This window comes from Scyliorhinus canicula, chromosome 11 (assembly GCF_902713615.1).
Source record: "Scyliorhinus canicula chromosome 11, sScyCan1.1, whole genome shotgun sequence".
NCBI classification, from domain to species: Eukaryota; Metazoa; Chordata; class Chondrichthyes; order Carcharhiniformes; family Scyliorhinidae; genus Scyliorhinus; species Scyliorhinus canicula.
This window is the reverse complement of record NC_052156.1, coordinates 17142003-17158290: the sequence shown is the minus strand read 5'-3', so window position 1 is coordinate 17158290 and position 16288 is coordinate 17142003. Positions and strand designations below refer to the sequence as shown.

The window sequence follows — 16288 nt, the reverse complement described above, 5'->3', positions numbered from 1 at the left end:
ACTTTTGAGGTGGAATAGAACAGAGAACATACAGTGCAGAAGGAGGCCATTCGGCCCATCGAGTCTGCACCGACCCAGCCACCCAAGCCCTCACTTCCACCCTATCCCTGTAACCCAATAACCCCTCCTAACATTTTCTTTTGGTCACTAAGGGCAATTTATCATGGCCAATCCACCTAACCTGCACATCTTTGGATTGGATTGGATTTGTTTATTGTCACATGTACCGAGGTACAATGAAAAGTATTTTTCTGCAAGCAGCTCAACAGATCATTCAGTACATGGGAAGAAAAGGGAATTAAACAAAATTCAAGAAAATACAAGAAAATACGTAATAGGGCAACAGAAGATATACAATGTAACTACATAAGCATTGGCATTGGATGAAGCATAGAGGGTGTCGTGTTAATGAGGTCAGTCAATAAGAGGGTCATTTACTGACCTCATTAACACTACACACATCTTTGGACTGTGGGAGGAAACTAGAGCTCCCGGAGGAAACCCACGCAGACACGGGGAGAACGTGCAGACTCCGCACAGGCAGTGACCCAGCGGGGAATTGAATCTGGGACATTGGTGCTGTGAAGCCACAGTGCTAATCACTTGTGCTGCCCAAAAACAAGCATCCAACATGGGGCACAAACCCACAGCCCTGGGATTAAGAGTCCCGTGCTCTACCGACTGAGCTAGCCAGAATATAGTGCATTCAAACTCCGTCTAGAGATTTGAGCAGATAATCCAGGCTGACACTTCAGTACTGTGCTGAAGGAACACTACATTGTTTGAGGTGCGATCTCTGAAATTAAATGTGGAACTGTGGCTTCAGCTGCCCTCTCAAGTGAAGATTTGATAGAGGTGTTCAGAACCGTGAGGGGGCGGGACGGGAAGAAAGTATCTATTTGGAGAAGGACAGGGGAATTTCCTTGGTGTCTGGGAAACTTTAATCCCTCAACTAATGCAACTGAAAGAATTTTATCTGGTCATTTCCCTCATTGTCCTTTCTGTGATGACTCGCTGTGTGGAAATTTGCAGTCATGTTTCCCTATGTTATAATGGTGATTGCAGTTCAAAAACAAGCATTTAATTGGTTGTGAAGCACATTAGGATGCTGTGAAAGGTGCCATATAAATGCAAATTCTTCCTTCAGAGAATCACAGAATTGTTGCAGTGCAGACGGAGCCATTCAGCCCATTGTGTGTGTACCGGCTCTCGACATGAGCATCATGACTTGGTGCCATTTTCCTGCCTTATCCCCGTACCCCTGCACATTGTTTATCACCTACTGTCCTCTTGAATGTCTCGACTGAACCTACCTCCACCACACTCCCAGACCCTGCCCACTCGCCAGGTGAATTTTCTTCGCACATTGTATTTCCTTCTTTCGCAAATCACTTTAAATCCCTGCCCTCTCATTGTCGATCCTTTTCCAAGTGGGAAATGGTTCTCCCTGTCCAGTCCCCTAATGATTTTGAACATCTCTATTAAATCTCCTCGCAGCCTTCTTCTCTCCAAGAGGAACAGTCCCAACTCCTCCAATCTATCTTCATAACTGAAATTTCTCATCCCTGAAACTATTCTTGTAAACCTCTTCTGCACTCTCGCTAATGCGTTCACATCCTTCCTATAGTCTGGTGTCCAGAACTGTACTCAATATTCCAGCTCTGGTCTAGTTAATGTCCTGTACAAGTTCAGCATGACATCCTTGCTCTTATACGCTATGCCTCTATTAATAAAGCCTAGGATAGTGTGTGCTTCATTAACTGCCCTCTCCACCTACCCTGCCACATTCAATGACATATGCACAAGTACGCCCAGGTCCCTCTGCTTCTGCCCACCTTTTAAAATAGTACCCTTTATTTTTCTTTTAATTTAGAGTACTCAATTATTTTTTTCTCCAATTAAGGGGCAATTTAGCCTGTCCAATCCACCTAACCCGCACATCTTTGGGTTGTGGTAGTGAAAACCATGTGGACATGGGGAGAATGTGCAAACTCCACATGGACAGTGACCAGGCCTGGAATTCGAATCCAGGTCCTCAATGCCGCAGTCCCAGTGCTATCCACTGCGCCACATGCCGCCCTTGTACCCTTTATTTTATACTGTTTCTCCATGTTCTTCCTACCAAAGTGAATCACCTCGCACTTCTCCACCTTGACTTTCACCTGCCATCTCTCTGCCCACTCCACCAACCTGTCCTTTGAAGTTCTACATTGTCCTCGTCACAGATAACAATGCTCCCAAATTTTTCATCATCCGCAAACTTTGAAACTGCCCCCTGCAAACCAAGATCTAGATCATTAATATATACCGGGAAAAGCAAGGGTCCCCAATCCCTGGGGAACTCCACTACAAACCTTCCTCCAACCCAAAAAATATCCATTAACCATTACTCGTTGTTTTATTTTCCTCAGTCAATTTTGTATCCACGTTATTGCTGTCCCTTTTATTCCATGAGCTATAACTTATCTCACAAGTTGAGCGGCTCTGTATCAAATGCTTTTCAGAAAGTCCCAGGTACATCACATCAACACCATTATCCTCATCAACCCTCTCTGTCATCTCTTCAAAGAATTCGAGCAAGTTACTTAAACACCATTTTCCCTTTTTTACTAGGGCCATGAAAGTTTACATATGTTCAATGCCTGCATTAGAAAGGAGTTTAGTAAAGTTATGCTACCCATCCAAATGAGAATCCACACAAAGCAATTACAGTACAAGGACAGGTCATTTGACCCAACAGATCCATGTGCCACACAAGGGTCTTCCCCTTTTCTTTGTAGACCCTGATCAACCTAGCCTTCTATTCCTTTCTTACACATATGTTTATTTAGATTCCCCTTAAATCCACCTAAGTTAATTGCCTCAGCTACTCCAAGTTGTATCTAGTTCCACATTCGCACACACAATGGCTAATGGCATTTCTGCTAAATTCGTATCGGATTTATTAGTAATTTTCTCCTATTCATGACCCCTAGTTCTGATCTTCCCTGCAAATTGAAGCATCTTCTCCACATAATCTTAACAACCTTTCTCAGTCTTCTCTTTTCTGGAGGAGAAAGCTCCAGCCTGTTGGATCGTTTCTGGCTTGTATAACCTCTTAGTTCTGGTATCGATCCTGTAAACCTTTTTTGGCACCTTGTCCGGTACTCCAGAAGTTTGTTTTTTTTCTAATATAGAAACCAGAAATGTTGACACGTCTCCAGGTATAATCTAACCAAAGTTGAGAAGGACGTGAATATGTGAATATAGCTCTTGGAGCGGATAGAGTTTGGGGGGGGGGGGGGGGGGGGGGCTTGCAAGGAGTGGGAAAGGGTTACTGAGTTGGATGATCAGCCAGGATCACAATGAATGGAAGGCTTGAAGGGCTGCATGGCCTCCTCCTGCTCCTATTTTCTATGTTTCTCTGACAGTTTAACATAAGCTCTATGTTTTTCAATTATATTCCTGAAGAACAGAACAGGAGAGCTTGGTTTTGTTCAATAGCCTTATTAACCTGCCTGGCTTTTTTTAGTGATTAATGTATTTGGGCCCTCATATCGCGCTGTTCAACACCCATTTTAGGCATTTATTTTCAAAGAAGTAGATGGCCTTATTCTTTCCACCAATCTCCTACACATATATATATATATATATTTATAATCAAGTTCATTTGCCAAGTACCCGGCAATTCTGGAAATTTATTCATGTTTTCCTATATTTTGTCATAGGCACATCTGTGTTGACTATTCCCCTTCAATTTGATGTCATTTGCAAATTTTAACAAGCCACTTTCAATTCCTGTGGCTGACTGCAGTGGCTCAAGAAGGCAGCTTTCCACCACCTTCTCAAGGGTAACTAGGGATGGGCAATAAATGCTGCCCTAGCCAGCAATGCCCACATCTCATAAAAATTCATTTCAAATATATGTATATATTTACGTAAATGGTGAACTACAATGGTTGCAGTGCCGGTCCCTGTGGAACACCACTTCCTACTTTCCAGTCTCTGCCGCATGTTATTTATTATTATTATAGAATTTACAGTGCAGAAGGAGGCCATTTGGCCCATCGAGTCCGCACCAGCTCTTGGAAAGAGCACCCTACCCAAGGTCAACACCTCCACCCCATCCCCATAACCCAGTAACCCCACCCAACACTAAGGGCAATTTTGGACACTAAGGGCAATTTATCATGGCCAATCCAACTAACCCGCACATCTTTGGACTGTGGGAGGAAACCGGAGCACCCGGAGGAAACCCACGCACACACGGGGAGGATGTGCAGACCCCGCACAGACAGTGACCCAAGCCGGGATCGAACCTGGGACCCTGGAGCTGTGAAGCAATTGTGCTATCCACTATGCTACCCTGCTGCCCATGGTTATTTGAAGGTGTTTTGAAAATCTGAATATATTATGACTATTTTTTTTACCATTTTTAATACTTCTTCAAAGAATTCAGTAAGGTTGGTCAAGGATGACCTTCCCTTTTCTGATCCGTGTCGACATTCATTATTATACTTTCAGTTTCTGGACGTTTTCCTCTTACTCCTTGGAGTGAGGAGTCCTTCGTCTTTCCTACCAACGACGGACTGGCGCCAGGTGGAAAACTTACCCAAATATAGAGATTCCGATTTCACCTCAGAATCTCTACTCGATAGCAAGCCTACATCATCCAAGGGTTAACGTACAGATTTTAAAAAATCTTGGAGTCTCAAATGAAGGTTTGCAGAGATGTGGCACTGTAGTTATCATCTCACCTACTTCACAGTTTTCAGCATACTTATTGAGATCGTTGTACATAATTAGTTTTGTGCATGTGCAGGTTTCTTGATTTACAGGTCACATGCCCCTGGCCTTCATACCAGAGAGGCAAATTTTCATCATGGCAGTTTTAAACTCAACCACCAGGGGGAAAATGAGAGCAGCCCAGGACAGATCCTTTCCCCTTCTACGGGAATAACTAGACTTTCCTGGTGCCTCCCTACAGCAGAGCAAGCCTTGATGCGCAACCCCGGAGGATTACTGGCGCAAACCTACGATGAAGCCCCCCCCCCCTCAGTGAAGCTGCTGTTGTCATTTTGAAACCCATTTTCTTCAACCCTCAAATTCCTGTGACTCGGAACTATATTGATTGAGAAAAGGAGGCTGTTAAAGTCATCAGTCCGTGACAGCTGAAAAAGAGCTGTCCAACCGAATTCCACTTTCCAGCTCCTGGTCTGTACCCTTGTAGGTTGCAGCACTTAAAGTGCATCAATCTTCTCAGATCAGTCTTTGGTGACCTACGATGAATCGGGTGGCACTGTGGCAAAGTGGTTTAAGCACTGCTGCCTCACAGCGCCAGGGACCTGGGTTCAGTCGGGTACTGTCTGTGTGGACGTTGCACTATCTCCCCTGTGTGGGTTACCTCCCGGTGCTCAGATTTCCTCCCACAGCTAAAAGATGTGCAGGTTAAGTTGATTGGCCATGTTAAAATTGTCCCTTTGTGTCAAGTGAAGTGCAGGTTAGGTGAGGTTATGGGGATAGGATGGGGGAGTGGGCCTAGGTAGGGTGTTCTTTCAAAGGGTCGGTGCAGACTCCGTGGGTCAAGTTACTGTATCAGGCTCCTGTGGCAAGCGTATGGACGAATAGGATAACATTGGACTATTTTAGCCTGCACTGGGGGACGAGACAGGGATGCCCCCTCTCCCCACTGTTGTTCGCGCTAACTATAGAGCCGTTGGCAATTGCCCTGAGGGCCTCAAGGGGCTGGAAGGGGCTGGTCCAGGGGGTGGAGCACAGGGTTTCGCTCTATGCGCATGACCTGCTTCTGTACGTTTTGGACCCAATAGAGGGGATGGAAGAAATCATGAGGACTCTGGGGAACTTGGCCGGTTTTCGGGGTATTAGCTTAATATGGGAAAGAGTGAGATGTTTGTGGTCCAGGCGAGGGGACAGGAGAGGCAACTGGGAGAGCTGCTGTTTAGGTTAGTAGAGGGAAGCTTTAGGTACCTCGGCATCCAAGTGGCGCGGGAATGGGACCGGCTGCATAAATTAAATCTGGCCCGGCTACTAAACCAAATGAAGAATGATTTTCGGAGGTGGGATGCGCTTCCATTGTCTCTGGCTGGGAGGGCACAAACGATGAAGATGACGGTCCTCCCGAGATTCATATTTGTATTTCAGTGTCTCCCCATCTTTATTCCGCGGCCCTTTTTTAAACGGGTCAACAGAGTGATCACGGGCTTCGTCTGGGGGGTGCAAGACCCCATGGGTAAGGAAGGTAATGCTTGAGCGGAGTCGGGGAGAGGGTGGGCTGGCGCTGTCCAATTTTAGCAACGATTACTGTGCGGCGAATATAGCCATGATCAGGGAGTGGGTGGTGGGGGAGGGGTCAGCATGGGTGCGTATGGAGGCGGCTTCATGTAAGGGCACCAGTATGTGGCCGTTGGTAACTATGCCTCTGCCGTTCCCGCGGCACAGTACTCCACCAGTCCAGTGGCGGTGGCGGCCCTGAGAGTTTGGAGCCAGTGGTAGCAGCATGTGGGAGCAGTGGGAGCATTAGTCTGGGCCCCAGTCTGTGATAATCACCGGTTTGCCCCGGGGAGTATGGACGAGGGGTTCTGGTTATAGCAGAGAGCAGGATTGAGAGGATGGGGGATATGTTTATAGAGGGGAGCTTTCCGAGTATGAGGGCGTTGGAGGAAAAGTTTTGGTTGGTGAGGGGAAACAAATTCAGGTATCTGCAGGTGCGGGACTTCCTTCGTAAACAAGTATCAACCTTCCCACTCCTACCGCTAAGGGGGATTCAGGACAGGGTAGTTTTCAGAGGGTAGGTAGGAGAAGGGAGTGTCTCGGACATTTATAAGGAGCTTATGGGGTCGGAGGAGACGCAGACCGAGGAGCTGAAGCGCAAGTGGGAGGAGGAGCTGGGAGGTGAGATAGAGGATGGGCAGTTTAGAGTCGACACATCCGCAACATGTGCCAGGCTCAGCCTGATACAGTTTAAGGTCGTTCATCGGGCTCACATGACAGTGACCCGGATGAGCAGATTCTTTGGTGTGGAGGACAGGTGTGCAAAATGTGCGGGAGGACCAGCAAATCATGTCCACATGTTCTGGGCATGTCCGAAGCTTAGGGGATTCTGGCAGGGGTTTGCAGATGTCATGTCCACGGTGTTAAAAACAAGGGTGGCACTGAGTCCAGAGGTGGCAATTTTTAGAGTGTCGGAAGATCCGGGAATCCAGGAGGAGAAAGAGGCAGACCTTCTGGCCTTTGCTTCCCTGGTAGCCCGGAGATGGATATTATTAGCTTGGAGGGACTCAAAGCCCCTGAATTCGGAGACCTGGCTATCGGACATGGCTAGCTTCCTCTGTTTGGAGAAAATCAAGTTTGCCTTGAATGGGTCACTGTTAGGGGTCGACCAGAGGTGGCAACCGTTCATCGACTTCTTTGCGGGAAATTAATCATCAGCAGGCCGGGGGGGGGGGGGGGGGGGGGGGGGGGGGGAAGGGGGGGGGAAGTAGTTTAGATTAAAGTAGGGGATTAATAAGGGTGGGACTGGTACGAGAGGTAAATGCCTTTTACACTATGTCTATGGTTTCATGTATATTGTTTATTTTGTTGCTACTATACCAAAAATACCTCAATAAAATGTTTATTAAAAAAGTGTCATGTGGATGATCCATGTCTGCCTCCTCCAGAGATCCCCAGCATCACAGATGACAGTCTTCAGCCAATTTGATTCACCCTACATGATATCAAGAAACTGTTGAAGGCACTGGATACCGCAAAGACTATGGGCCCTGATAATATTCCGGTAATGGTACTGAAGACTTGTGCACCAGAACTGTTCTGGCCAATTACCGCCCTATCAGTCTACTCTCAAATCATCAGTAAAGTGATGGAAGGGGTCAACAACAATGCTATCAATCAGCATTTATTCGGCAATAACCTGCTCACAGTGCTCAATTTAGGTTCCGCCAGATCATTCAGCTCCTGGCCTCATTGCAACCTTGGTCCAAAATGAACAAAAGAGCTGAATTCTAGAGCTGAGGTGAGAATGACTGCCCTGGACAGCAAGGCAGCATTTGACCAAGTGTGGCATCAAGGAGCCCTAGAAACACTGGAGTCAATGGGAATCAGGGGAAAACTCTCCACTGGTTGGAGATATACTTAGCACAATGGAAGATGGTTGTGGTGGTTGGAGATCAGTTATCCCAGTCCTGGGACATCACTGCAGCAATTCCTAAGGGTAGTGTCCTATCATCTTCAGCTGCTTTATTAATGACCCTTCCTTCCAACGTAAGGTCAGATGTGGGGATGTTTGCTGATGATTGCACAATGTTCAGCACCATTTGCGACTCCTCAGACACTGAAGCAGTCCACATGCAAATGCAGCAAGACTGGGCAATATCCAGGGTTGGGCTGACAAGTGACAAGTAACATTCGCGCCACACAACTGGCAGCCAATGACAATCTCCGGTAAGAGAAAATCAAACCACCGCCCCTTGACATTTAATGGCATTACCATCATTGAATCCCACACAATCAACATCCCGGGAGTTGCCATTGATCAGAGACTGAACTGGACTAGCCATATTAATATTGTGTCTACAAGAGCAGGCTAGAGGCTAAGAATCCTGTAGCGAGTAATTTAGCTCCTGACCCCCTCCCAAAGCCTGTCCACCACCTAAAAGGCACACGTCAGGAGTGTGATGGAATACTCCCCACTTGCCTGGATGAGTGCAGCTCCAACAACACTCAAGATGCTCGACACTAACAAGGACAAAGCAACCAGCTTGATTGGCACCTCTTCGACAAACATTCACTCCTTCCACCACTGATCAACAGTGGCAGGTGTGTACCATCTACAAGATGCACTGCAGTAACTCACCAAGGCCCCTTCGGCAGCACCTTCCAAACCCATGAACACCACCATCTAGAAGGACAAGGGCAGCAAATACATGGGAACCCCACCACCTGGAGACTCCCCTCCAAGTCACTCACCATTCTAACTTGGAAATGTATCTCCGTTCCTTCGCTGTTGAGGGGTCAAAATTCTGGAACTCACTCCCTAATAAGTAGCACTGTGGGTGTGCCTACACAACATGGACGGTTCAGGAAGAAAGCTCACCACCCCTTTTTCAAGGGGCAATTAGAGATGGGCAACAAATGCTGATCTAGACAGCGAAGTCCACATCCCGTAAAAATGAAATTAAAAAACAAATATGGTGAGGGGTTCTCCCTTACCACTGTTTCAGGCTGTGAATTCCAGTCTACAGCCATCCTTTGGGTGAAAATAATTCTCCGCAATTTCCCTCTTAATATTTCTGCCAAGTATAATACACGATATTTGTTACTTAATTATGCGACTGCATGGGGCTCAAAATGTTTATCCCGTGAGCAGTTCAACCATTCAAGTCAAGAAACTCACAAAGTTGAAACAACCGTTCTGAGCTGAAGCTGCGATAGCAGGTGACAAAATTAACCTCAGTTACTGTAGGATAAAGAGATGGAAATTGCCTGGAGTCCTGACTCCTGATTGATACCAAGCAACTGTTGCTGAGGCGACAGAAGGTGTGGTCATCGTGATGCCAACTGCAGTTCAACAGCCCACCAACACCCCTGGGCCCTATGGGTGAGTTACTGAGGGTGAGTGTGCTGTGGGATTGTATGCCTGCAAGCACGGATTGAGAAGGAAACAAATAGGGTGGATCTTAGCTTTTTGCGATATTCTAAAAGGAGCGATAGTGAGTTTGCAGCCTTCATTACCAGCCCCTGTTGACTTTGACTGATAAACTTTGGAAAGATATGGAAACAGGTCTGAAAACTTGCTGTCACCCATTGTATACTATTTCACAGTTAAGATCTACGCCAGAGTTTTATAATCCCGGCTCTTTTGTGGAGACATGTCATCATGTTCCCTCCATGTTCTCATAAAATAAACTGGGTCTCCGTATGTTTATCCACGAATATTCTGCCAAATTGAGAATAATCCTGTGAAGAAGAGGATTTATGAATTGGTGCACAATGCAAGTTAGTGCGTAAAGTGATTGCCAACAATGAGCTTATTCTCAAACAGAGCTATCAGTTTATATCCTGCGGCATTAAGATATCTAGAATTACTGTAGCTCTTGCTGCATCAGATATCCACATGTACGTTACAGTATGTATCATGTAAAGGTTGGCACTTTTACACAGTACAATCTTTATTAAGACATAGACATTATAGACTGGACTTTATCAGTGTTACATTGTGTGAAAGCAATGAACAAGTGCCTCCTCTGTTACCAACCAGGCTTGCTTCAGTTTTGATAAACTATCCAGTTTTTTCAGGAAATGTTGCCTCAGATGTGAGTGGAAGAACAGGGATTTCTCCCCCCATGTCCTGGCCAATACAATCCGACCAACATCACTGAAACAGATTGGGCCGTAACTTCCCAGTTTCCCAGTGGTGAGTTTGGCAGGTACCCCAAACTTGCGCTAGGGAATCTCTCGCGCGACTTCCCAGCTAAGCATTCACATGGCAATTTCCCAGATCGCAAACTTTGGATGGCTCCTGCTGTGTGACACAAATAGTTACTTATCGTGATAATCTTTATTAGTATTCACAAGTAGGTTATATTAACACTGCAATGAAGTTACTCTGAAAAGCCCCTAGTCGCCACACTCCAGCGCCTGTTCGGGTACAGGGAGGGAGAATTCAGAATTCCAAACATTATCTAACAGCATGTCTTTCGGGACTTGTGGCAGGAAGCCGGAGCGCCCGGAGGAAAGCCACGCAGACACAGGGAGATTGTGCAGATTCCGCACAGACAGTGGCCCAAGCTGGGAATTGATCCTGGGACCCTGCCGCTTTGAAGTAACAGTGCTAACCACTGTGCTCCCGGAATAATAATCTTTATTAGTGTCACAAGTAGGATTACATTAACACTTCAATGACGTTACTGTGAAAATCCCCTAGTAGCCATACTCTGGCGCCTGTTCGGGTACACTGAGGGGGAAATCAGAATGTCCAATTCACCTCACAAACACGACTTGTGGGAGGAAACTGGAGAACCCAGAGGAAACCCACGCAGACATGGGGAGAACGTGCAGACTCTGCACAGACAGTGATTCAAGCCGGAAATTGAACCCGGGTCCCTGGCGCTGCGAAGTGACAGTGCTAACAACTGTGCTACCTTGCCGTGTATTATTTGTTCATTATTTGTTCATTTTTGGAGTTTGTTGCTACATTTCCAAGATTACAGCAGTGAATACTCTTCAAAACTACTTCCATGGCTGCAACACACCTTGGGAATCCTGAAGATGTGATGGGCACAGTATCAAATCAATTACTTGTCCATGGATAGGAAAAGTCATTAAGATAGGAAAGAAGAAATCGATGTTTGCTGCACAAACACGTAATGCATTTGTTATAAACTCCCATCTTATTTCTCTTGTAAACTAGTAAACAGAGCAAGTTGTTGTTTTTGTTTTTGCCAACATTAATTTGCTTCATTTGGAGTATAACAGCCAGGTACAAAGTAACGTATGGCTTTTGTTTATATTGGTTTGACCACTTTCACAGTAAAGGCAACAGTTTGAGAAAACACTGTAATCTCTCATTTCCAGCTTTATGCCACCTCCATCCACAGGAGTCAAAATGTCCAGTGAACTTTAACCAGAGATGAGACTGTTTCATTTTCAGCAAAAGATGCTTAGGCAGGGTTATCTTTCCAAGGGCCGGTGCAGACACGATGGGCCGAATGGCCTCCTTCTGCACTGTAAATTCTATGATTCTATGAATACATGATTTTGAAGTTCTATTCTGTGGGGCAGCAGGGTAGCATGGTGGTTAGCATAAATGCTTCACAGCTCCAGGGTCCCAGGTTCGATTCCCGGCTGGGTCACTGTCTGTGTGGAGTCTGCACGTCCTCCCCCTGTGTGCGTGGGTTTCCTCCGGGTGCTCCGGTTTCCTCCCACAGTCCAAAGATGTGCAGGTTAGGTGGATTGGCCATGCTAAATTGCCCGTAGTGTCCTAATAAAAGTAAGGTTAAGGGGGGGGTTGTTGGGTTATGGGTATAGGGTGGATACGTGGGTTTGAGTAGGGTGATCATGGCTCGGCACAACATTGAGGGCCGAAGGGCCTGTTCTGTGCTGTACTGTTCTATGTTCTATTTAACGAGATAAATAAAATATAACACGGAATGTAAAATTAAACCAAAGGTTTGCATATATTTTGCCGTATCAAAAAATAATTGAGGACTCTAAATTAAAAAAAAATAATTTGCTGTATTTTGCAACCTCAGGATTTCCCAGAACACTTCAAAACTAATAGAATATTTGTGAAGGGGGCGAAAAGCTGAATACTGTAAATTAGGGCGGCAGGATAGCACAGTGGTTAACACTGTTGCTTCACAGCGCCAGGTACCCGGGTTCACTTCCCGGCTTGGATCACTGTCTGTGGGGAGTCACAAGATCCTCCCCGTGTCTGCGTGGGTTTCCTCCGGGTGCTCCGGTTTCCTCCCACAAGTCCCGAAAGACGTGCTTGTGAGGTGAATTGGACATTCCAAATTCTCCCTCGGTGGACCCGAACAGGCGCCGGAATGTGGTGACTCGGGGATTTCACAGTCACTTCATTGCAGTGTTAATGTAAGCCTACTTGTGACAATAAAGATTGTTATTATGCTGGAAAGCTGAAATAAAATACAGAAAACGCTGAAAGCGCTCAACAGATCTGGCAGGAGAGAAAACGGAGCTGACGGTTCATGTCTGTGGCCTTTCTGAACTGACGAAAGTTTCACAGACCCGAGATGTTCTCTCTGTTTCTCTCATCGCAGATGCCGCCTGACCTGCTGAGTACTTCTAGAATGTTCTGTCGTCATTTTTGAAGGGGATTCACAGCTGTGATGAAGGACAGGGAGTGACCAATTTATGCACAGCCTGATCCTTTGAACATCCGTGTAATAAAAGGCCTACTAATCTGGTTGAGTGATGTGGGTTGAGGGATAAACATGGCAAATGAATATTGGTCACCAGGGTGGATAGGCAAGGTCAACCCAGGAGACTACATTACGGTATAGCAGGAGAGCGTATGATCGGACACTGTTTTTTGTGTGGTGTGGTGCATTGAAAGCAGGATTCTGAATAAAGTGGTTACAGAATAAATTTGAAACCGGTATTAGGATTAGCGTGAGCAAAAAGGTAATTTTAGACACATATATCATAATGCCACAAGGTATGAACTGTGTGCCTTGTTCATGAATAAGCTTATTGTATGTTGATCGCTTAGAGTACTAATCTGTATTGTGCAGAGGCATATGGAGCAGCTTCTTCACAGAATTATTCTTGGCGTTGGTAGATGTTTAAAATAATCTGCCAGGCAGACTAATGGGGACTAAACCATAAAGGACATGCAGGGTACAACTAAATGCCATGATGTGAGAGCTAGCCTGCTGAACTTCATTAGGTTGAATGGCCTTTCCTTGCTCTTTTAAAAAAAAATCTAATCTCAAGGTGTTTTTTTAAACAGTGTTCCTTCTGAACATTTTTTTGGGGGTGGGACAAATAGGCACTCCGAGAGTCCTGAGACAAGAATTCAAAGTGTCCTGCAGTGACATTGCCTAAACAATATCCGGAGAACCATGAAAAATGATGAGACCAAAAATATCCTTTTGATGCACAGCCTGACTCTCATACAATGTTTTTTTTTTTTTTAAATTTAGATTGCCCAATTATTTTTTCCAATTAAGGGGCAATTTAGCGTGGCCAATCCACCTACCCTGCACATTTTTGGGTTGTGGGGGCGAAACCCACGCAGACACGGGGAGAATGTGCAAACTCCACACGGACAGTGACCCAGAGCCGGGATCGAACCTGGGACCTCAGCGCCGTGAGGCGTTTGTGCTAACCACTAGGCCACCGTGCTGCCCTCTCTCATACAATGTTGGTTTTTAATCTATAATTATTCTTCTGTTAGGTTCCGATCGCAGTTGAATTTTTAGTTGGACTTTTCTTGACTATTTTAGTTGAATCTTGTTTTCTAATGAAATTAATTGTAACGGGCACTGCTCACTCTCCCATTATTAAGTGGAAAGAACCCATTTCAACTATTGAATGGTTATTATGGGGTGCTGTATGAAAAGCGGCCGATTCAATAGTCAAACCTCACAAAGGGTGTAATTAAGTGATACTTAGTGACTGAAAGGAACACGTTTTTTTGAGAACAGTTCTAACTCTGCTTTTCCATTTAAGTTGCTGTTTGTTTCGTTTAAATCTTCACAATGGTTAAAAGGAATCCTTCAATGCAATGTGAAAGATTTCTGCCGTGGTGCAGTTTCCACCATTTTCTAATCAACATCCAAAGCAAAGCCCCTGCGCATATGATCATTTCGATTCTCTTCCCGAACCTAGTGATGCACTGAGGCAGACTTCCATCCGTTTCCATAGCTAATTATTCCAGGAACAGGTTGCTGGTATAGCTTGAGGGGCACCACTCCTCATCAAGTGTGGCTGCCCAGGAGTCTCTCCCGCACTTACCATCAGTCATTGGCATTTTTGGAAGGATTTTGACACACTTAACCTGTTTGGCAGCATTACGAACACACCTCCCCTGGCCATCACATCTTCCTGCACATAGGCAGCACCATGGTGCAGTGGTTAGCACTACTGACTCACGGCGCTGAGGTCCCAGGTTCGATCCCGGCCCTGGGTCACCGTCTGTGCGGAGTTTTCACATTGTCCCCGTGTCTGCGTGGGTTTCGCCCCCACAACCCAAAAATGTGCAGGGTAGGTGGATTCACCACGCTAAATTCCTCTTTAATTGGAAAAAATAAATTGGGTAGAATCATAGAATTTACAGTGCAAAAGGAGACCATTCGGCCCATTGTGTCTGCACAGGCCTTTGGAAAGAGCACCCTACCCATGCCCACACTCCACCGTAACCCAATAATCCCTCCCCACCTTTTTGGTCACTAAGGGCAATTTAGCACGGTCAATCCACCTAACCTGCACGTCTTTGTACTGTGGGAGGAAACCGGAGCATCCGGAGGAAACCCACGCAGACACGGGGAGAACGTGCAGACTCCGCACAGACAGTGACCCAAGCCGGGAATTGAACCTGGGGCCCTGCAGCTGTGAAGCAACTGTGATAATCACTGTGCTAACGCGCAGCTCTACTCTAAATTTATAAAACAAAAAGAGTTCCTACACATGTGAAAAGGCAGCAGCTTATTGCGGGAAGCTGGTTAGATGGGTTTATAAGCTCATTCAGTTAGCAGGTGCATCAACCTCTATCTAGAACATTAGGGTGAGCTTGAAGTCTGGCCAAGAATTCAAATGTGCCCTTTTGTTGACAGAAAGTTTAATCATTGCAATGCCCTCAGTTTTTAAGTGATTCAACAGGTATTTACCCAGCAGTAAGAGTTTGACTGTTCTTGCATCTTTGTCTCCATCTTCTTTCAGCTTCCTTTCCAGGTCCCTCGAGTGTTTCGCTTCTGCGCTGGCTCCTGCTCCCATGGTGGCGAGATTTTGGAAATGCTGCTGTTTTCAAGAGACACTAATCGCAGACGCGATTCTCTCACCCTATGAGAGAATGGCCAGGACACGTCTCTATTGGTCGCGACAGGGTAAAGAGGGACCCTGTCACTGGAGCTGCATGGGCATCAACTGCGCGGCTCTCACTAAACTCTAACTCTGGCATTCAGCACTTCTTAGAAGGATTTTGGAGTTGGAACATGCCATGTGAGACCTGTATTCCAATCAGGGGCAAGGACAGGGAAAGAACGGAGGAAGGCGTGTAAAACAGAATTACTGACTTGCTGTGGTCAGCTGAAGCTGTGGTCCAATTTGAAGATAAATCCTTAAATCTTCTTGCCGTTGCTACGGACAAAAATAGGTCTGAGTCTGGACTGAACCTGTCCAATATAGCTTGGTGTGTGTGTGTGTAGGTGTGTGCATGTGTGTGTGTGTGGATGGCAGGGGAGTGGGATCATTTAATAGTAGAGAGATGGTTCTTTTTAATAGTGAGTAGCAATCTGTATGAAAAATTAAAAACAGTATGAAAATCAGACTCTGTTGCTATATGATATGAAGACTGAATAATCTTAAGCATATGTAAGACACAATGCTGCTTTTCAGACAAGAACAGGTTTCTACTTCATTAACATTCCAATTTTATATTTTATCTAGATTCTGTAGCTGATGTAAACTCATCTACCCTTGTCCGATATTGAAATGCATTTTACTTTCTTATCCTGTTTTCCCTCTTGTTGGCAGATAGAACAGGTCACTGCCAGACTCACTCTCTGATCCTCACAGATTTGATGGCCATGTTCACAGCTTAGTGGCT

The 16288-nt window shown here is 45.7% G+C and overlaps 1 protein-coding gene across 1 annotated transcript in view; it reads right to left on the bottom strand.

Annotated features, from left to right (window-relative positions):
* gnat1 (guanine nucleotide binding protein (G protein), alpha transducing activity polypeptide 1) overlaps window positions 1-15636 on the bottom strand; it is a 71350-nt gene extending 55714 nt beyond the window's left edge. Inside the window, exon 1 of the mRNA XM_038812347.1 lies at window positions 15351-15636. Coding sequence (XP_038668275.1) covers window positions 15351-15456 — 106 coding nt within the window. The 5' untranslated portion in view covers window positions 15457-15636. The remainder of the gene's footprint in view (window positions 1-15350) is intronic.
* Window positions 15637-16288: the final 652 nt, after the last annotated feature.